The 22,267-nt window shown below is 44.2% G+C and overlaps 1 protein-coding gene across 3 annotated transcripts in view; it reads left to right on the top strand.

The window, feature by feature from the left end:
* Positions 1-8,104, top strand: part of AFF3 (ALF transcription elongation factor 3) — a 586,201-nt gene extending 578,097 nt beyond the window's left edge. For all 3 annotated transcript variants that reach the window (XM_077133878.1, XM_077133880.1, XM_077133879.1), the window contains 3 exons: positions 1,917-1,966; positions 2,099-2,322; positions 4,523-8,104. In XM_077133878.1, coding sequence (XP_076989993.1) covers positions 1,917-1,966; positions 2,099-2,322; positions 4,523-4,644 — 396 coding nt within the window. In that variant the 3' untranslated portion in view covers positions 4,645-8,104. The remainder of the gene's footprint in view (positions 1-1,916; positions 1,967-2,098; positions 2,323-4,522) is intronic.
* Positions 8,105-22,267: the final 14,163 nt, after the last annotated feature.

The following is a 22,267-nucleotide window of genomic DNA, read 5'->3' as shown; positions in this document are numbered from 1 at the left end:
GCCAGTGAAGTTCAGGGTCTCTCTCTCAAGTGGAAAGACACATGGCGAACATGGTCAGGGTTTCTCTCTAGGCCTCCTGCTTCATGAAGCTCCTGGGGAGCGTTTTCCTTCTTCATCTCCAAAAGTCGCTGGCTAGTGGATTCTCTGCTCCGTGGTTCTGCAGTATTCTGCTGTGGCCCTCTCATGGGTCTTAAAAAGGGACTCTCTCCAAAATGTTTCCTCTTTTAAAGGATTAATGGGTGGAGTCACAGCTCCATGGAAACTATCTGATCAAAAGTTACCACCCACATTTGGGTGGGTCACATCTCCATGGTAATAATCAAAATGCTCCCAGCCAGCAATATTGAATGAGGATTAAAAGACATCATTTCTGGGGTCCACCACAGATTCAAACCGGCACAGTGACCAACTATTACCTGTCACAGGGTCTCAGCACAATTTTTAGGGTTTCTGAGAATTGTTTAATGGACATAATTAATGACTATATACAGAATGGGTAGCGAACACAACCTAAAAGTCAGAATTTCCTCTCCAGGAGGTATCAGTAGTTCATCAAAGGCTCCGTAAATGCCACTTAAAGATCAGAGACCGTGAAACTTTCCGGTAATAATGACAATTCAGCTATAAAGAATGTGCCTTATCAGTGCAAAACTTTCTCTGAAAAGACTACTTTGTTCTCACGTCTATTTCTTTACAGTCATGAGGCTGAGGGTAGTGGGAGAAGCCAGCAGACTTCTTTCCCCTTTCATTGTCCCTCTTTCAACTATTTCTGGAACCACAAAACTTGTCTCCATCTCTCTTCTCCATGTTCCTATCCCCAGAACATCCATTATTGTATAGGTCAGGTTCTTATACCCAAATCATGAAGCAGAAACAAAGCTGGTGGATTGGTAGAACCAAATTGAAAAGAACCTCTCATATATCCACTCAGGAAAGGGTAGAATGGCTCATCTGTTAGGAAGGTTTTCTTTTTTTAACTTCTCTCAGTAAAAATAATTTCATTCCCCAAGATAGGTAAAAGCTGGTGTGCTTTGCATTCTGTCCTTCTGTTTTCACATTGCTATTGCCTCTGGCTCAGGTCTTTTCTTATCATTTTGAATAACACCTCCGTTAAAAATTTAAAAAATCATCACCACATCATGAAAACCTTTTTCCAAGTGGAACACTGTCTTTGAGGAACCAGGCCCAGGCGGCTTTTTGTCTGGAAGGGAAAATTCATATCGGCATAACAGTCTATAGCCTTCTAAGGAAGCATCACGAGGCACTCGAAGAGGAAATTTGATTCTACATTTAGCACCTTCCCTGGAAAAAGCAAAACTTCTTAATACGTGATGCCAACATCTGACTCATGTAACATCCCAAATCAGATTATGATTTTTGAACATCCTATCTGTAACTAAATACGTTTAAATAATTCTTTTAGAAATATTCACAAACGATTTCCTTTAAGAAAAATACTGTTCAACTTCAGAAGTTAAAACAGTAAAATTTCATGTCAGTTATTCCCAGGCATTAAATGTATGATGAAGATTTCTGCATTTAAATATACATTTAGATATAAGGTTTTCTTGTTTGGGGGGTGGGGGTTCCTGCTCTTTTTTCCTTTTTTAAAAAATTAGGCTAATTTAAGATTGAAAATCAGGCTAGTTCAGGATTCAGGAGAGCCTCGAAATTAGGATCTGATTCGGTTCTACATAAACGTGGACCCAGACTGTGGCAAGCTCCACCGTGCAGCCACTGCACCCGCCAGCTTCCCCACAGGGACAAATGGCCCAGTAGTTGGGATTTTGGAGATCCAGTGGCCAGGATTAAGCGTTTTATTTGCAATGTCTGCTGTCCCTTCTCTCACCTGTTGTTGTCAGCTGCATAGCCCTCAGCAGGTGGTGCTCACTGCCCCTGTTTTTATTTTTCCGCAGAATTCATCTAAAGCTGCCCAAGCCCCATCCCCTTGGGGACCCAGTGGAAAGTAAGTTCCCTTTTCCAAAGTAACCGCGGTAAATGAGTCACTGCATGAGGCTGAGCAGGTGCTGCCCTACTCTCCACGCCCAGGGGGCTGCCCCCCCTTGCCCAGCACCAACCTCCACACTCTCATTCACAGGAGCACTGGAACCCCGTCCCCCATGTCTCCCAACCCCTCTCCCACCAGCTCCGTGGGGTCCCAGGGGAGCCTGTCCCATGCCAGCGCCCTGTCCCCACCGCCCATCGTCAGCATCCCACAGCGCATCCATCAGATGGCCGCCAACCACGTCAGCATCACCAACAGCATCCTCCACAGCTACGACTACTGGGAGATGGCCGACAACCTGGCCAAGGAGAACAGAGGTGCGTGCGGGGTCCAAGCGTGGCTGGGGGCAGCCCGGCCTCGGTGCTGGCGGCCAGGGTGGCGCCTTCTTAGCAGCAGCCGCCTCCTGGGGGAGACCCTGACTGGCCTCTCCTTCTCACTCAGGCCTCCTGGGCCTCTGCCTGCTTTTCTCTTTACTGTGGGATAGATACACGGAGAGAAATAGACACTCACATTTGTGCTTTTCTCCTTCAACTCTGAGTACCTTCAAAGAAGGGATTGCGTTTGATTCCACTCTTTATCCTAAGACTTAGCACAGTGCCTCGAACACAGTTGGTGCCTCAAAACGCTGAATGAATGAATGTTACTAGCTAGTCAGGTGCTAGCTGCTTACAACTGAAAAGAGTGTTTTACATGTGGCAGAGAGCTACATTTCTTAAATAATGTTTGTTTTCACTGATGATAAAAGTTTACGCACACATGCATGCATATTGCAGCTCATTTGCAAAGTACAAAAAAATTTTGTATCGTCAGTAATAGTACCACCAAGGAAAACTACTCTTAACATTCTGGCTGAAGTTTCCGATAATCTTTCTTTGAATATGCATTATTTTCACTGAATTAAGATCATAATGTAGATGCAGTTTTGTATCCTCTCTTTTTTCATTTAACATTAAATCAGGCATTTTCTCATGCCATAACTAGTTCGAAAACTCTTTTTATGAAAATGGCTCTAAAGTGTCATAAGTTCTCAAACCATTCCCCTATTTTTGGACATGTAGGTTACTTCCATTTTTTTCCCACTGTTACAAAATAATGTTGCAATTAATACTTTTATATAAACCATTCTCTACATTTCTGGTTATTTGTTAGAACAAAGTTGCAGAACAGAATTTTGGGGTCAGAGGGTATAGATTTTTTTAAGGCATAGTGATACATAGTGTTAACTTTTCTCCAGAAAGACCTAGTCCATAGAAAATTAGGAATTTGTGACACAGATAGTCAGACAGATCCTGAATAATGAAGTTGTTACTAAAGACAGACGGGGCCTGGTATGAGCGCAGAGGTGGTACACCCTAAGTCCATGGGAATGCCAAGGAAGCCAGATGCGGGAGCTGAGGCACAGGGAGTCTCTCTAGTAAGCTGGCAGGAAAGGGGGCTTTGAAGAGCCACCATTAGGTGGCTGAGATGGGGTGGGATCACGCCCCAGGTAGACAGAGCAAAAAGACAGATGTGTGAAAATACGCATGGCTAGCTTGGGAGACATCAAGCCCGACAGGCTCCAGGCTGCACTGCAGCTTTCTTCCACCAGAGGCTCGAAGCCACACGTCAGCATTGCTCCCCTCATCTCCTCCCCACTCCTGGCCTCCTGCCCTAGCTCTGTTCCCAGCCACCTGGAACAAGGAGTCTTCCCTGATTCTTCCCTGCCCTGGGAGGACTTCATTTGGCATCTGACATAAGCACCTTTGAGAATCTTCTTCCCAACACACACTTTCCAAGAGGGTTATTCAGCGATACATCTATGACAGCTCAGCCACCATGTTTCTACGGTTGGGGATTTATTTGTCCCCACCAGTCAATGAACCGTGATCTGTGAAAGCCTATGCATTATGCATCCCCGTCCCCTCCTCTGTCCCTGCCTACCCTGCACCTGGCACAGGGCCTGGGCATATAATAATTGTCTATTGAAAGGGCTCGGTGTCCACCAGAATGCAGAGAATGCCCATGGGCCAGAAGGTGGCCTGGGTAGTTTCAGGACGCATCTCTGCCTTGGTCCTGGAGCCTCACCCTTGGACACACTCCCTGGGCCAGCTCAGACCACATCTGTGGGCTGCACAGAAAGGACAGAGCTACCTCCCCGGGCGGGGTGGGGCAGTGCAGGCTGGGGAAATAGATTGTCTTTGCTGTTTCATTAAGGAACCATAAATAGCCATTAAGAGTGATTTATTTGGATACAGGATGAGGACCCCACCCTTGGGTTTGTTAATTTTTTGGCATGGGCAGGCTCTGGAAATCGAACCCAGGTCTCCAGCATGGCAGGCAAGAATTCTGCCACTGAGCCACCATTGCACCACCCTTGGGTTTTATTTTGTGCAGTTCATTGATGAAGTCACACAATGGAAAGGAGGCTATTTGATTAATTAGAGGCCACGAATGGGATTTTTTCCCCAAGTCACTCAAGCTGCTCTTGGTAGCTTAATTAGCATGTTCAGGCTGCTAACCACTTTCTTGGTCCCCCAGAATTCTTCAATGACCTGGACCTGCTGATGGGTCCCGTTACCCTGCACAGCAGCATGGAGCATCTGGTCCAGTACTCCCAGCAGGGCCTCCACTGGCTACGGAACAGCGCTCACCTGTCATAGGGGCCGCACCGCCTGCGCCCTCATCTCATGGACAGCTCAGTGCATCAGGGCACAGTGCCACTGAAATTCTCAGCCACAGCACTTATCGAACCATGGCGTTGGACAACAGTCTTTTCCCAGGGCATGTGTGTTTGTGTGTGTGGGAGGGTATGTTCACAGCTCTTCAGAACCCTTGTTGTGTGTGTCTAGTTTTCAAAAGCCCAGGCCTGACAAGGCGATCAGAGGTTTCCGGTCAAAGGAAATGCCTACACACACAAGCGCGCACACACACACACACACACACACACACACACACACTTTCTACTCCAATGCTAAACCATGACTTCTTAGAAAATTCAACCAAAATCTCACGGGTTAGTTAACCAGGTGCAATACAGCACACCAAAAGCTTGACTGCCAGTTAAGATGAACGTAGGTCTTATACTGTTGATCACTTTCAGTATTATTATATTATTTCTCAATTATTTTTTGACTGATGTGCATTCATGGGTAATTGAATAAGGAAAATAAGTCAGTTATTTCTGTTCCAGAAGTTTAATAGATTGCATGTTACCAAACACCCCTTCCTTTTGTATCCCACCCACCGTCCAACTTCATTATCAACTAGAAGCAAATGGATCAACTCCCACAAACTTCCCTGCCCTTCCCCCAAATCAGTGTGAAAACAACACTGAGATTTGGTAAAACAGTAACAAACAGTAAAGTGATGGTAACAAACAGTATAGTGATGGCTGTGTTTGGGAACTCAGAAATTGGAATCTTCTGCATATACAGCAGAAAATGCACACAGCACACATACATGTTTTTCTCTTTCTTGCCACTGTGACACAGGCAATATTTTTCAGGTCTTTTCTCCCCACAGTAGCTTTCTTATAAATGTTACTGGCCAAATGAAGGACATTACCTGAAGTGTCCCTTCGCTTTGATTGTGGGGACATTTTTCAAGCTGTGATGAGCACGCTGCTCCCAGTGGTTCTCATGGGGGCAGCAGCAGCCCAAACATCCTGCTTACAGTGTATGCATCTGTCATGTCTGCTTCTTGCCTTTAGTTCTTTTATTTCCTTTCTTTTTTTTTTAATTAACTTCTCATTTTAGTTTTTTGTTCTTTCAGATCTTTTCATTTTTTGTCTGAATTTATTTTTTTATAGTGTCGTTTCTTGCCCTAGATTTAGTTTTATTAAGTATGTTTGAATAGGAACATATTGGTAAAAAGAAAACAAACTCTTGAAAAAGAGTATATACCTTGAAACATTTTATTTTAAATATCCTTTAGGCCTCTCCCTGGACAAAATTACGCCAGGTGGTATGTGCAGGGCAACCTATTTTTCAAGGTGATGGCGGCACAAGCATTTATCCTGGAGCCTGACAGGAGGCTGACGGGAGCTGTTGTCATCGTCCTTTTGGCTTGGTGGCCGGGTGAACGTGGCCATCCTGATCTGAGTGGCCAGGTGAACGTGGCTAATTCACTCTGTGGGTGGCCGGTAAATGTGGCCAGCCTGATCTGTGGGTGGTGGGTGAACGTGGCCAGCCTGATCTGTGGGTGGTGGGTGAACGTGGCCAGCCTGATCTGTGGGTGGTGGGTGAACGTGGCCAGCCTGATCTGTGGGTGGTGGGTGAACGTGGCCAGCCTGATCTGTGGGTGGTGGGTGAACGTGGCCAGCCTGATCTGTGGGTGGTGGGTGAACGTGGCCAGCCTGATCTGTGGGTAGAAAAGGGATTGCTGTAATTCCCAGTCTCCATGCCCTGACTCAAAATGGTACAAATGATTGAACAACTTTGGTGATTTGAAATTACTTCAAAATGAACAAGCAAAGGGCCTGTTACATTTGCATTTGCCTTTGGCCTTTGAGGAAGGGTTCATGGAAATATTAATGGTATTTCTATTTTATTTTTATCCACCTGAGGTGCTCCATACATCCCTTTCACTAGTGGTTACCAGATTTCACAATCCCATCCTGTGTTGGAAATTTGAACCTAACTTAAATCTTAAATGTTTTTTTTTTGTTTTGTTTTTCTGTTTTATTTTGTTTTTTGAGGAGTGAGGCTTAGTTCTACTTACTCTTGATGAATTCTGATGAAATATTCGAACTTTCTCATAAAGGGATGACTCTTGGGGTCCATCACAGGTACCTTTAGGTCTTGCCCATCTTTAAAGCTGGAAATTTGGATGTGATATCCTTGTGATGTGCTTAGCCGTGAAACCCCACTTGAACACGCAGCGGCCTCTGGCTAATTTGCCACCAGCGTTTTATTTGCCCTCTGGTGAGCCATGTTTCCTGGCAAAGCTTCTTGAAACTGGTCATTCTAGGGTTGGGCAGAGTCTGCAGTTCCTATCACTGTCTTTAGACTCATCTGTAGAGCATGTCAGGGCAGCAGTTTGGTTTGTTTTGGTATAGAGGTTTTTGATAAAGAACCACCTTCTGAGTGTTGCCTATGAAAGTCATTTATGACTTGCTCCTTTTATTAAGTTCTGTTCAAAGTAGAAATATCCCTCCTGTGTTTTCTGATTATTAAAGTAATAGATCCTCATTGTGAAAATTCAAACAATACAGAAATGTATAAAGTAGAATATGTAAGTCCCTGGTTGTTCCGTTCCCTGACGGTAACCACTGCCCACAGTTGGATGTCTGTCCTTCCAGAGACTTTTCCTTTTAAACATATAACTTTTATTATCATCTCCTTCAATTTGAAGATGTATTCTTTCCTCAGAATTCCAACAGGACCCTGACTGACCTTTTCCTTCCATGATTTGAATAGATGTCATCCTTTATCACAATGTTAGAATTATCTCGGAAAAAGAGTCACCCAAATATATTCCAGATCAAAATTTGGTATTCGTTAATACTCTAAACAGATCAGACTCATGTGCAGAATTGTGCCTGGAGAGAGAAGTTTGGTTAAAATAAATATTTCTGGAAAATCTCAAATTGCAAATGGAAACTCAGACCCACTATCTAAAAAGGAATGTACTGGAAAACTAATTTGAAGAGTTGGCAAATTATGTACTAGATTGAACACATGGAATGCAATGCAGTGAGACTTTCTGCACTAAAATTTATCATAATCTGTACAATGGTATGTGTATTATATAACTGTGATGTGTACATTCCTGACACCCCAAACATACTATACACAGTTTGTATAAATGCATACATTTAAAAATATATATGTACAAAACAGCTAACATAAAACTGTAGTAAGCCTGAAGGATATAACTAGTGCCTAATCTTGAGTATGTCACTGCGTGTTTACATCACCTTTGGAAGTGCAGTAATTGTTATAAAATTAATCAGTGCAGCCAACCATTATTTATGAACCACATCTTTGAAACTGTGCAGTAGTATATACATATATATTTTTAAATAACATTTTTCACAGTTTTCCAGAGTTACTGTTGAAATCTGTATCACCAAAAAAAAAAAAAAGCAAGATTTTTTTAATGATGTAGACGCTCTTCAGACCCAGTAATCTGTGTGTGATTTCTCTGTTTGTAGATACCCAAGAGACTTTAGCAGTCACCAGCCTTAATGCATGTACAGGATATTATTGTGACTTAATTTATCTGCAGTTTTTAATCCATGTGAAATTGGAATTTATAAACTGACTTGGATTAAATATGTCTGCCTTTCTAAGGTTGCAAATGTTACATTAAATGATTTATGTTGTAAATGAGAGAACTTGAGTTGTACGTTAAAAATGTCCATTCATTTCTGTGAATATTTTTACAAAGGAAATTTCAGAATCAAAGGATGATCAGATTAGTTCCCAGTGCATAATCTCTTTACAAGTAACTTTGTTTTCTGAGTCATAGCCACAGATTTTCATTACTAAGTCTGATATATTTTCAAGGAGAAAAGAAAAGGCATGTTTTTCCTTCTTCACTGTAGCTGTGGCTTTTCCCATCTTTCCCATTTCATGTGCACACACACACACATGCAGTCACATACACGCACATGTACACACGCACTGATGCCCCAGAAGATGCCTACTAGGAAGCCTGAGAGGCTGGCGTTGGTGTCTGCGCTGACGCGTGTCCCGTTAGAAGCCCTGGGACACAGCTTTACTGGCGAAACTTCAGAAAGCAAGTCAGTCCCCTGACCTGTGAGGGCCGGGCTTTTCCCATCACAGCAGCAGGGTGTGATAATGTTTAAATATTTGGTTGAGTGAAATAAGAAAATTTTGAACTAAAGAAGATGGAAATGTTAGACCAGTGGCTTGACATGGTATCTCCCCAATGTGGGAGGGAAATCATGTGGGTTTGTTTTTTGTTTGTTTTGTAGGCTGGATGGCGGGGTCACGTTTCATTCTCTTTCCATGGGAGTGCCCCGTTATTGCAGCACCATTTGTTGAATTTGTGTGTGTTTTTTTTTTACTTGTTTGTTTGGGAGGTGCATGGGCCGGGAATGGAACCCGGGTCTCCCGCATTGCAGGGGAGAATTCCAGCACCGAACCATGCTCACACCCCAAACCTTGTGGGTTTTTGTTAACTTCATCTTGGCTCTTCTCTCCCTCTTTCCTTTCCTTCCTCCCCAAACTAAACTCAACAGAGAAAGAGAAACAGCCACAAAACAAAACTACGACTTCACTATCTCCAGTCCAAAAGCCTTAAATTCAAATACCGTCTGTCTCTTCCCCCCGGCACCACCCCACACATCCACGAGTCCAGGGAGCGTGCAAAAGGGGCTCGTCCCCAGGCAGGCGGGCCAGCTGAGTCCCCAGTGGCCAAGCGATGAGACGTGGCTTTCCTGGCACCAGGGGCCATGGAGCCTGGGGTTTAACGTAACCTCTGGGCTACAAAAGGCCCAGCAGCCTTTCAGGATCTCCTTCTCTTATGCAGCTTCACCTGCTCAACAGCTCAGACCTGCTCCTATTAGCCTCTTATTAAGAAAGAATACGTGTTAGCTGAAACCCAGATCCAATGGAGTCTTGAAAACATTTTTTTGTTGTTGAAAAACAACCAATACCATTAACTGCATTTCCAATGCTTTGGAGCCAGAGTTTATTTCCTGGTTTTCCCATTCCCCGAAGAGCACAGTTTTTCGATATTACAACTTCCTGGTGAATAGCAAGACATGTTCAGGCTAAGGATTTGTGTTGTCTTTGTTTAAACTGAATTATTCTGTATATGTCATCAGACAGGGTCACTTATTTCGCCTCCAAACAAACTCTGTCCTCGGGCTAATGATATCTGACCAATTATTATTTAATTGGCTGTCTGAGAAAGCAAGGTGGGGGCTGGTAATTTGTGGGTCTGCTGCACGGGGATTTAGACTCACAGCTCTTACTGTGGTGGAAAATGGGGTTAAATCCCGACCCGCCACATTGAAACGCCACCTCTTCCGGCCAATTGTAAACGCTCTGATCTGAGGGACACATACGAGATACTAATTGCAAGTCAATGATGCTAATTCTTTTAGCATCAGGAATTATCGCTGAGGCCTGAAATCTGAGCCAAGTACTTGTTTTCTATTCCATTTTCAAATAGGAAAAACTCATTAGGAGATATTTATATCCAGACATAGTGGGGGAAAAACACCAAAACCTGGGCTTTTCCTCCATGTTATTAGGTTATAAAATTAATTACAATTGTCTAGTTTCTGTATTGTTCTTCGATACTTTTCCAGTTTTTCATAAAGCAACACTGACTTTTTTCCCCAGTATTTATGATATCTTTATTTCTAGATGCCCAAATGAGCAGAGAGGAAATACTTAACCCTGGGAGCATGCATTACTTGACTTGTGTGCACAGTAGCTGAAGACACTCTACTTTTTAAAGAACATTCTCTGAGTCTCCTGGGATGCCTGGGTCCTGTACCGTGAGTGTTCCCAGCCTGTGGCTACGCCATTGAGATGTCAGTGCTTGGAAACATAAAACAACACATGAATCTTTAGTCATAGACACATGCACAGGTATCACTGAGACCTGTTTCTATGGTGAAAGAGTAAAATTAATACTTTACTTGAAGTAATTTGTGAACTGGTTATTAATCCCCTGACATTCCCAGGGCTGCAACTCAACCCAAAGTATCCTTCCCTGGAAGCCGCATTGAGCTTTTGTTGCTTTGAGTTTCTTTCCCTTGTAAGTCCTCCAAATCAGATTTGGTCTCTAGACTTAATAGTAGAACAGCTTTTAGAGACGGTGGGGCTTTAAGGCTTCAACATAAGAATCTACTGCCTCTGGGGCTGAGCAGTCATTTCCAATAACTAGGTGCCCAAGCCTCCTCTCCTTTGCCCTGCTGCACCCGATCCTTGATTAAAGGGCCTCCCCATGCCTCAGTTTCCTCCATGCGGAACTGAGAAAGCTGTGCGCAACTGAAACTGATGTTTGTAACTCAAAACATCACTGCTTCACTGAGAGAGTGTGAGGACCCAGGATTGGGGCAGGCATCCTGAGTTCCCTCAATTCAACCACTTACTTAGCAAGGGGACATGTTACTCAAAGGTTGGAGACAAGGGAAACATGTAACGTCCAAGCAGCACTGCCTGCAGCGTGCAACGTGGGAGACCTTCTTCCTGTAGGAACTTGGGGGTGATGGTGGGGCAGTCACGGGCCTCTTGATGGGAGAGGGGGGTGGCTGAAAGGACAAGGCAGCCTTGGTGGTCACCACTTGGAGTCTGTCCCTGCTGCAGGCTGAGCTCCCACCTATAGAAAGATGCAAGGTTTCACACTCCCGTGCCTGGAAATTATTTCTTCTTCATCCCTGGCCTTACGAAATCACGAGGCATCCAGGTGGAAAAGACAAGCAGCAGCCTTAGGTCCCAGCTTCCAGTGTTCGCCAGCTCCTGTGAGAAAGCGAGCTTGCCTCCTGAATCCAAGGTTTTCATCAGAGGGTGAGAGGCCCACCATCCAGCCCCGTTCCCTGCACGCTGCTGTTCCTTCTTCCATGGCTTTGAATGTCATGGGCTGATTTCTGTTCCTGTGAACCTTGGGCCTCAGACAGTAATTTGGGGTTGGGAGGTGGGGGCGGGAAGGGTGGAGGGAGGATGGGGACAGCTGTTCTGGGAGGTTTGTCCCTGAGAAAGGAGACCTCTCAGAAGGGACTTGGGGATAGCCCAAGCTTCAGGAAAGAGGAACCTCTCTGGAAAAAATGGATCGATTTTTTTCTCTATTGGTTTGGGTGTTTGCCTCAAGTGATCACTTAAGTGTAGGCTAAATCCTAGTCAGTCAGGGCACCAGGAGAGAGAAAAATCAGCAGAAGACCTCACTGATTTTCCCAATGCTGGCTAGAGATGGGACCTTCCATCCCAGAATGTCCAGATGAAGATTGGAGGTTCAATCTCAGAGCAGAATGTTCTGTGCTCAGCAGTCAAGTCCCTAAGTGATGGATTGAAATTTTTAGCTCTTAACTAATGTTTATATTATTTAAACACTGGGTACGTCAGGCTTCCTTTCATCCCTAGATCAGTGCTTTGAGTATAACCAAAATAACCTTAAAATAATCATGCAAAAAAGATCCTCTTCTTTTTATAGTCACTGCAAATCTATTCACTGGAAGTTTCTCCAATGAAAAGGAAAAGCTGTCAGAGGTACTGAGAGATCTGGCCTGATTTAAGCCCATATAGGAGCAAAAGACCTTCTCTGGTGGGAATTTCCTCTTATGTAAGTAAAAAATTCTGAAGTGGCAACAGGAGTTCCATCAGGATGAGAAGGAAATGCACCCACTTGATCTTTGAATTTTACCTCTCAGGCAGGATGTTACAGTGTAATAGCTGCTTGCTTCTACAGTTCTGGGGAACCAGGTTTAAAGGCACCTCCCCTGGGCTGGCTTCAGTCAAGGCAGGACTTTAAAATTCCACCACTTTTGTACGTGCTGTCATCTGGGATGGCTGTTCATGTAGCTACAACTTTAGTTCAATATTAGGATAGCAGAGGTCGGGTGTGTCACATCAGACACCATTTCAAATCCTGCGTCCCTGTCTTTGGAAATCACTCGGCAACTTGGGATCCTACTGATCTCCTGCCAGAATGTCCCAGTGATCCAGTTTTAGCAGCCACAGAACCAAATTCCAGGGCTTACAAGAACTGGTCTTAGGAATATTTCAAGAATTGAAAAGTGTGTTAAACGGGACAATTTTGTATAGTAATGTATCCTGTAAAAACATCCACATTGAAACATGGATTAAAAGTGCTGTATATATTAGATCCAATACTGTTTTCATTTTTACCTGGTTATCCTATATTCCAATAGCTGAAGTTCAGTTTCACTGTGTGATACTTATTTTGGGCTTCTCTTTCATGCTTTGAGGTATGGTTATGGAAAGAGTCCAGAATCTGTATTGATAGTCACTATTTTAGTTTCAGTATCTGTTACTCATTAAGCATCAAAATAAGCAGCACTGCCAATGATGAAATTGTGTGCTCTTATCTGTGTATTTAAGTATGAGATAAAATCTTAGCCCAAGCAATGAATAAAGACAAGTGGCTTTAGTGATGCTCGCTCCCTCCAGCTTTCCTCCCCAGACTCCATGAACACTTTTCGCAAGGAAACTCCAGCAGACCCCCCACTAAGCTCCCTCGTTCCAGTAGAGGGGCATCATCTTCAGGGCCCCCTTCTAAGGTGTCTGGAAGGTAGGGAGCAAACACTTTGCTTTGGTGGTTGCCCACATCTGCAAAGGAAATGCTGTAGGAAATCCCCTTTCTCTTCCTCCCTCTATCTTCCATAAAAATCAAAATTGCCCTTATTCAACTGTATTTATTATATCGCCAGTAAACAGTACTCCACATTCGAATAGCAAATAATTTCAATAATGAGTTATTTAGGCAAGATATTAAGAAGGAGTGGAGAATACATCTAATATTGAGGATTTGTTTTCAGGGATTTGTTTTCCCCTACAAAAGTATGAATACAGCTGAACTATTAGAATGAACAAAAGCATTTTAAAGAAATAAGCATCCATCTGAGAATGATTTTGGCAAAAAATATGTCATTTTTAAGTGAAAAAGAAATGAAACAACCTGTGATAAAGCCTAGAATATTCTCGTTAATAGTGTTTTTAAATTTATTTTTATGCATTGAACCTTTGTTTACTATAAAGTTTACTATACACAAATGTAAGCTGTTAAACTGTGACATAGCTCAAACTCAAACAGCAAATATTTAAAATCCTCAATTCTGAGTGCTAACTTAAGCTACTTTTAGTTCACAACATTACTTTTCTTCTCTTTTTTGAAATTTAATTTCAATAAACTAATCATATACAATACAAAGAAGTTCAAAGTTCCCCTTGATTCCCATCTACATTTTTAAAGTGTACAATTCAGTGGATTTTACTATATTCATAAGATTGTAGAACCATCACCACTAACTATTTCCAGAACATTTTCATCACCCTAACAATAAACCCCATACACATCAGCAGTTTTTCCCCATTCCACTCTCCCTCTGTCCTCTGAAACCACTAACCTACTTCCTGTCCCTATGGATGTCATATAAATGGAATCTTACAATATGTGGCCTCTCTGGCTTCTTTCCCTTGGCATAATGTTTTATGGGCTCATCCACATTGTGGGGTGTATCAAAACTTCATTCCTGTTTAGGGCTAATGATATTCCATTGTAGGAATATCCCACATTTTGTTTATTCATGGACATTGGTTTTGGCTATTATGAATAATGCTTTATGAGCCTTTATGTACAAGTTTTTGTATGAACAAAAGTTTCCAATTCTCTTGGATATATACCTACCAGTGGAATTGCTGGGTCATATGTAACTCTATATTTAAGCTTTTGAGCATTTCCACCAACAATGTATGAGGCTCCACAGTTGTGCCAATACTTGTTAATGTCCGTCTTTTTATTACAGCCATTATAGCATGTGTGAAGTAGGAGCTCATTGTGTTTTTTATTTTTATCTCTCTAATGATCTATGATATTGAGCATCTTTTCATGTACTTAATGGCCATTTGTACATGTCCTTTTCCTTCTTGCTGTCTCCCCATTCCAATCCCTCGTTCACCTGCTCCTTGGAGGAAATCCCTCCAACATGCTGATTTTCACACAGATGGAAGACTTCCCAGGGACATTTTAAGAGGGAGAGCTGACTTCTGGTTCAAGGTGGTGGACTGAGCCAACACAAATCTCACGTTCCTCTGAAATCCCATGGAAATTACAGAAATACAGAGAGTGAGAAGGAAAACACCAACAAACCAAATCCAATTTCTGGGAAGTGAAAAGGAAATTGCAAAAGAGAACACCTAGAGGAAGCTGGGGCAGAAGTGAGGGCTAGTCTTCCCCAAATTTGAGTTTTCCTGGTCTGGAGAGAGGAATGAGTTTTGAGGTAGTAGTGGGGACATTTAATTAAAGACTGCTGTTAAGAGTTGGAATCATTGCTCCCTTATACCCCACCTCACCCCTACATAAAGAGAAAGTCAATCGCCATTTGCCTCAGCCAAAACAACAGTGCTTTTTAAAGAAATTCTTTCTAGAAGACCTGAAGCTCTAAGAGTGGGAGTTTAAAGAAATTCTTTCTAGAAGACCTGAGGCTCTAAGAGTGGGAGCTGATACCTCAGAGAGATGCCCTCCTTCTGGGGGAAATTTAAGGGGGGCACCTCAAAGTCAATCTGTGAGCTGACACCACACAGGCCCTCAGGAAGCCCCATTTCTGCACACAGTAAGGTGTGAGCACAAAATAAAGACATTTGAAAATCTCCCAAGAATACCTTTCATTCACCCTTTTTGAAGAGAAAAATTGGCTTCAGGATAAACTCCAAAGAAACAAACAAGGAAATAAGGAAAGCAGAAGATTTGGTAAAACAGAAGCAATGAAACTGAGAAGACGACACATGAGAAGATACCATGAGAAGAAGACACAATGAGCACAATGAGAAATAAACAGGTCAGGCAAACAGACCACTCTAACTGTACTTTTCAATCAATAAAATGATCAAACTGGATAATGTGGTATCAACGTGAAGGAAAAACATGTGTCCTCTGTTAACAACAGAAAAAGAAACAATTAAAAACTCCAGGAAAAAAAAAAGCTGTTCCAGAAACTACAATCCATATTTGAAGGCAACTAAAGTGTGGCGTACTTTGGAATAATTGCTAGCATGTGATCACAGGTAATGCACCACCCTGCTGTGCACACTCAAATCATTCCCCTTTGAGAAGTGTAGGCTTGGTGACAAAGCATTGCATGCAGGAAAAACACCGTAGGAACTGTACAGAAAGCACCATGTTTCTTTGGTTACAAACCACGGTGAGGGCTATTCTCTGCCAGTGGAAATGTAATAGTAGAATGGGGAAGTCAGAGGGGGAAAGGGGAGCAGGAGGGATGGGAGGTAAGGAGGACACACCAGCTTCCTCATCTACATTGCCAGCAGACACTCTCGAAGGCTGGTAAAACCAAACCAGAGGTTTGATATAATATTTAAAATACGAAGATAACCAGTGAAATCATCTTTAAAAAATAACATAATGACCAAAACTGGTCAGAGGACAAGGCAAGGTTGAAGATGTTGCTTCATTTTCTTCTTGCCTCCAATGTAATCTTTGAAGTGCTATGGTTCCTCCTTCTCCCCCTCCCCCAGGTTTTCTCTTTTTCCTCAATGTTCTGGGATTTCACTGTGACATGACTTGCGAAGGATCATTTGGAGCTTGTTTGTTTGTCCGTCTGCTTAGCTGCCAGTGGGCACTTCCACTCTGGACTCACATCTGTGATCACTTTCTAGAAACTGTCTCCATTACTGCTCCGAGTTTTCTCTCTCCTCCATCCTCTCTGTTCTTGCCTTCTGAGTGAAACTCTGTTGATGGATGTTGGGAACTTCTGGATTCATCTTCCCACTCTCTTAGCCATTTTTTTTTATACTTTGTCTCCTTGTCCATTTTTGTTATTCTGAGAGAATTCCTTGGCTCAGCCTTTCAACTTATTCTCTCATCACCTTCAATGCTTCTGCCCATTTACAGAGATTTTTATTTAGACCATCAAATTTTTCATTTCCAGAATCTCTAAAATATTCCTTTTTATGGGTGCAATATCATTTTATCGCCCTCTGAGGACTCTAATATATGTGCCGAGTTCTTGTACTGCTTGCTCTATTAACTCTGCTTCTTTGGGTGCAAGCTTTTCTGTTTGTTGGGGCTGGTGACTCTTTTATGGGCTTCTTCAAATGTTTAGTGGTTATTGGATGTCTGCTCAACTTTCTATTCGGGTTTCAGCCTGTCTACCAAAGCTCTCTGTGTTTACTGCATCGGTCTCCTGGACCTGGAGACACCCTGTCCCTGCTGGGTTTGGTCAGCCATCCGAGACTCCACTGGCCCCATGAAACCGCTCCTGCAAACTGGGGTCGGGGTCGGGGCACTGCATCTCGGTTGTCTGCTGCCTGGCCCGGGCATGGGGAGGTTGCCTCTAAGTGGTACCCCAAGAGATCACCCCTGGCAATCCCCCCAATACTCTTGCCCTCCAGGCTTGTCCCATGCTGGAGCAGCCCAAACCTTTTTTGCTCTTTGCAGCACCTACACTGTGGCTTCCTTCTTCATGATGACTCCATCTTGCAGGGATGCCTCAAAGTTCCTGGGCCTTTGAAGACCTCCTGGATCTTCTTGATTTTTAGTGCAGTTGTGGATTTATGATTATTTTATCTCTTTGGCCATCTTGATCCTCTCTCTCCTTTAATGAAACCACGTCCTAATGTGGCAGGAGAATTTCCATATACAGCTCAGACTTTTTGATGACATGTTCTGGAGGTGGCCGCTGGGGGTGCCTGCATGCCTTCTCGTTCCATCCCCGAGAACTAGCCCACTCTCTGCCGCTGCCTCAGGTTCCTGGACTCAGTGTACGTGGGGGCCTCGCTGCGGCCTGCAGTCCCGCTGGCTGCCACCCAACCCGGATGACCAGCACTGCTTATTCTGGCTTTCTGGGTCAGCGATTGCTCAGGCCCTTGAAGAACTGCACGGCAGTTCGCTCCTGCTGGCTGCTTTTCCAGGCCTCGGTCACCGGGTCCTAGGGAGACACCTGGGAGGTCTCTCCTCTCTGCTGCCTCAGTCCTCTCATGGAGTCAAGTGGATTTTGGCATCCACTCCTAATTGAGTTTTAAGGAAGCCCACCCACATCCCCAGAGTCAGAAATGTCTTCTCCATCACTGATCGTGCTGACATCTCTTCTACTCTGGCCTTGAAATAGCTACACTCCCTAGACAGCTCAGGTAGTTCCAACCCACTGATGGTCAACACAGCATAAACCAGGGACCTGTCCCAGAAACAAGGGCAGAAGCCAGAGTCTGGGACACAGACAAGGGCCCTGAGAAGTGAACCCTGACTCAGGGGAGCTCACAGCCGAGCCCAGGGTGGGTGGCTGGCAGGTGGAGGTTACGTAGCCCCAGCCTGGAAGGGAGAGGCCGAGGGGCAGACAGCAAGCAACGGGTCCTCCCCCCAGACTGATCCTAACTGAGCCCACCAACCAGGAGGACAGTTCTCCATCCAGCCACTGCCTGTAAGCAGCAGCACCTGGCCAGGACATGTAAATGGAGACCTCTCAGCTGGTGGTCGGCGTGCTCTCAAGGCACTGAGGGTTACGTGGTAGGAAAGGCAAGGCCCTTGGCAAATGTCCAGGGGGGCTGGCCCTCGGGGAGGTGGAGGGGAGTGTCAGCCAGGTAGGACTGAAAGGGCTGCTCTTCCTCCCTCTGCACCTGGAAACTCCTGGAAGCCCACCTCCAGGCTCTTTGTAGAAAGCCTGTCTTCCCCAGGAGGTGCTGGGCAGGAGGCCCTGGCGCGTCCATGACAGTCTATCACACTGACTTCCTCTAATCAGCAGGAGGAGGCAGTGGAAAGGTGGAAGCGCCTGGGAGGGCCAGGGAGCCTGGAGAGGAGAGCCCTCCCTGAGAGAAGGAGCCGATGGGGAGGAGAGCCTGCAGTGGATTCTGACCGCTGCTCGGGCTTGGGGTCCCTAACGCATCATGTACCTTAAGTGTGCACCTCATAAATGGGACTCTGATCACAAAGACCACTGGCTTTGTATCAGCCCTCTCTGTCTGTCCTTCACTTGCAGGCAGCGCTGAATGCTAAGTAGAAACTCTCCAATGAGCAAGAGTCTCAGCCTCCCTAGGAGAGTTAAACATGTTTATCTTGTGCTTGAAGTTGTAATTATGATTTAAGTGGAATGCCACTCCAGAATGTCTCTTTCTCCATTTCATATAAATTAAGTTCCCGAGGGACTTCCCAGACATGTGGGAATGCGTGTGTCTATACTCCTGAGGGGAGCCAAAGAATTCATTAGTTGTTACCTGGGAAGTACTCTGCAAACGAAAAGCTCTCCAGAAATGCAGGGCATTGTTATTAGGTGCCTTTCAATTGTAAATCGTCTTGAATGGGTCATTTTGTTTTATTTGTTTTGTTTTGGTATGAAGGTGATGGTTCCCAACCCCGCATTCAGCAGACCAAGACACATGTCAAAGCAAACGTGCAAAATGTAAATACAGGGTGTTCCATGGTTTTGATTTATTCACTCCAAGAAGGGCCGGGGAGGACCCAAGAATTCCAGCCTAGGAATCTGACCACCAGGGATTGGTGCTGCTAAATAACTCCTGTGACCTGGAAAGACAACATCACCTTCTCTGGGCTCTGGGCTCTGGGCTCTGGGCTCTGCATCTGGAACCTGGGAGGTGGAATAGATGATCCCTAAATCCAGTGCTGGATGCCCTGGGATGCATGCATGTGCACACACCTACCAGTTATTGAGCCTTCACATGTTGTGGGCATGAGGCTAAAGGCTCTGTGCTCTCCTCACGGTGATGCCAAATGATTCCAAGAACACTACAAGCAAAATACTATATAAAGCAGTTCTGGTTCTGCTCACTCTCCTTGCTCCTCTTCAGCCACATAACCCAACTTCACCTGGCTCAGGAAACATGAAGGCTTTCTTCACATGAGAGATTTCTGTCAATTCCATTTCCTGTTCCCCCACTTTGTGGTCCCAGCCTCTTTCCCTACAACACATGGAAATAGAAGAGACCTGAAACCTGCTGGCTTTCCTGCACGCTTGATTCCTAGAGGGACGAGGAGGAAAAAGGGACAGGGAGAGAGAGGGGATGAGAAAGAGAAGAACACAGTTGAATGAAGACTAGATCTGCCTAATTTCTTTTAATCCATATGGATTCATTAAGACTGGGGACAGGGAGGGTAACACAAGCAATACTAAAATGAATGTCTGTTAGATGTTACAACAGCAGAAAAACTCCTTCCAACTTTCAAGGAGGCCCTTCCCATCTGGTTACTCCAGCCCAACAGTCTAGCAGGGGAGCAGAGTCTTGAATCTTTGCCCATCAATCCTTTCCCACTCTGCCCATCAATCATATCTATCTTTCTATAAGAGACTCGTTCTGAAAATTTGGTCTTAAGATCTGCAAACAGCTGCAGTGCATTGGAAATTCTGCATGTGAGGTCAACAGTTGAGAAGTAGAATGTGGTAATGGCTGCACACCCAGAATGCACATAAAGGGAAGATGTGGGGAAGGCTCAGAACAGGAAGTGGGTTCTACTGGGTTATAAACTCTCAGGCACAGATTTTGACATGAGGTATGGTGAGGCAGGTCCTTCCAGGCTGCAGTAAGTCCCACAAATCTCCAAGACCAACATGAAGAACTGCAAAGGGTGCAGAGAGTCTGGCTATCTTGGATAGATGGATGGATGGATGGGTGGATGGATGGGTGATGGGTGGGTGGATGGGTGGTCAGTGGGTGGATGGATGGGTGGTGGATGGGTGGATGGATGAGTGGGTAGGTGATGGGTGGATAGATGGATGAGTGACTTTATAGGTAATTTCTACCCTCTATATTCTTAATATCTAGAAAAATATTTTTTCTCACCATTATGAACTGTTCTACGTTTGTTGATGCATGCATCCAAGGCAGAGAAATAAGATGTGAGCAGGCTGCATCTGCTGTGTTGTAAATTAGTTCTCCATACATTAAAAGGGGAAAACATATATGAAACAAAGACACAAATAATTAGGCACCAGTATATCCATGAATAAAGGGCACCCTGAGCAGAGTGTGTTAGTCAAAAGTCATCTTCTCCATCTTCTCAATATCCCAATGGTATGTTGCACGTACTGTTGGGTGCACAATGAAACAGGCAACTGGGCGCACACATTTGCTTTCAGCACAGCGTTTGACAGGGAAGGACTCAGCACTTTCCTTTGCAAAGCTCATGCACTCTGCCTGTAGACTCGGGTAAAGAGAAACACCAACCCTCGAGGGCAGAATCTGGGACTACAACTGCTCTAATAAAAATGTATTTCTCTCTTTGCATAAGAAACTACCTTTGTACATATCTAAAATTATTTCTTGAATGTAGGTACTTTAGCTGTAAATTATTCAGCATTTAGTCTCTGTGAGAGGGTCACTGGGTAGCTCAGGACAAATTTTTCCTTGGTCTCTTTCTCTGCATTACCACCCTTTCCATTTCAAGGTTCCAGGCTTCTGTTCACAAAGCAGCTGGTGATTGTTTTTCCCGGTTTCTGACTTTTCATACAAGTGAATTTCCTGGACTTTTGAATACCACAAGCAAAGATGCTTTTTTTTAATGTTAACAATTATTAGAAATCAAACCAAAACAATTGATAAGGGCTTACTGTTTTTGTATATGTCTATGGGGTATGTGAACCCTCCTTCAACTCAAACGATCTTCTTCTTCCACTAGGGGCCTAAAATACAAAGACTCACATTTCTGCAGTTTAAGCTTATTGACCTCTGGAGCTGCTAATTAAAATGGAAGAGCCATTAGGAATTACTAGCTGACACATTAATGGAGTGAATATTAGTTTTCTATTGCTGCATAATGAATAACTACAAATTTAACAACATAATATAAGACCAATTTATTATCTCACAGTTCTGTAGGTCAGAAGTCCAGGTAGGCTTAAGTGGGTTCTCTGCTGAGAGTCTCTTAAGGGGAAAATCGAGTGTCAGCCAGGCTGGGCTCTTATCCAGAAGCTTTGGAAAAGAATCCAAGTCCAGCCTCATTCAGGTTGTTGGCAGAATTCAGTTTCAGGCCCCTCCAGGGCTGAGGTCCCCACTTCCCTGCTGGCTGAAGTCCGTTAGTCACTCAGCTTACTGCCAGTCCTTGCATGTGGCCTCGCCATCTTAAAAGATGGCACATGTGCATCAAATTCTTTTGGCTTGCATCTCACTGACTTCTGCTGCTGCTACCAGCAGACAAAATTCTCTGCTTTTAAAGAGTTCTATGATTCGATTAGGCCCTCTTGGATAATTTCCCTTTTGATTAACTCAATCTATTATTGATCCAATTGCATCTTTAAAATCTCTTTTGCCACGTAACATAACATAAGCACGGATAAATCATAAGCACGGCCTCATTGTCACAGCCCCAGAGATTAAGATTGGAGATCTGTGGGGAGGGTGGGGAGAGCTGTTTTAGAATTCTACCCCCCCAATGGGAATCAGCCAGTGGCTGGCTAAGAACAAAATGGAAAGCAAAAGAGAGATGGAGTGCTCAATGGGGAGGATGAAGGAGTTCTGACGATTTAAATTCCAATAGACACAGAGCAAGCACTGTGTGCTCGCTGTGAACAGCTTTCCCTTTCAAAGGCCATCCTAAACCTCACCACCCTTACTTCTCCATGCTTTCCAGGGGTAATTTAACATCTAGAAGTCACCTGTGCTTGGT

Source organism: Tamandua tetradactyla, chromosome 17 (genome assembly GCF_023851605.1).
Source record: "Tamandua tetradactyla isolate mTamTet1 chromosome 17, mTamTet1.pri, whole genome shotgun sequence".
Classification (NCBI taxonomy): domain Eukaryota; kingdom Metazoa; phylum Chordata; class Mammalia; order Pilosa; family Myrmecophagidae; genus Tamandua; species Tamandua tetradactyla.
The sequence above is the reverse complement of the archived record's forward strand: the minus strand, read 5'-3'. Positions and strand labels throughout refer to the sequence as shown.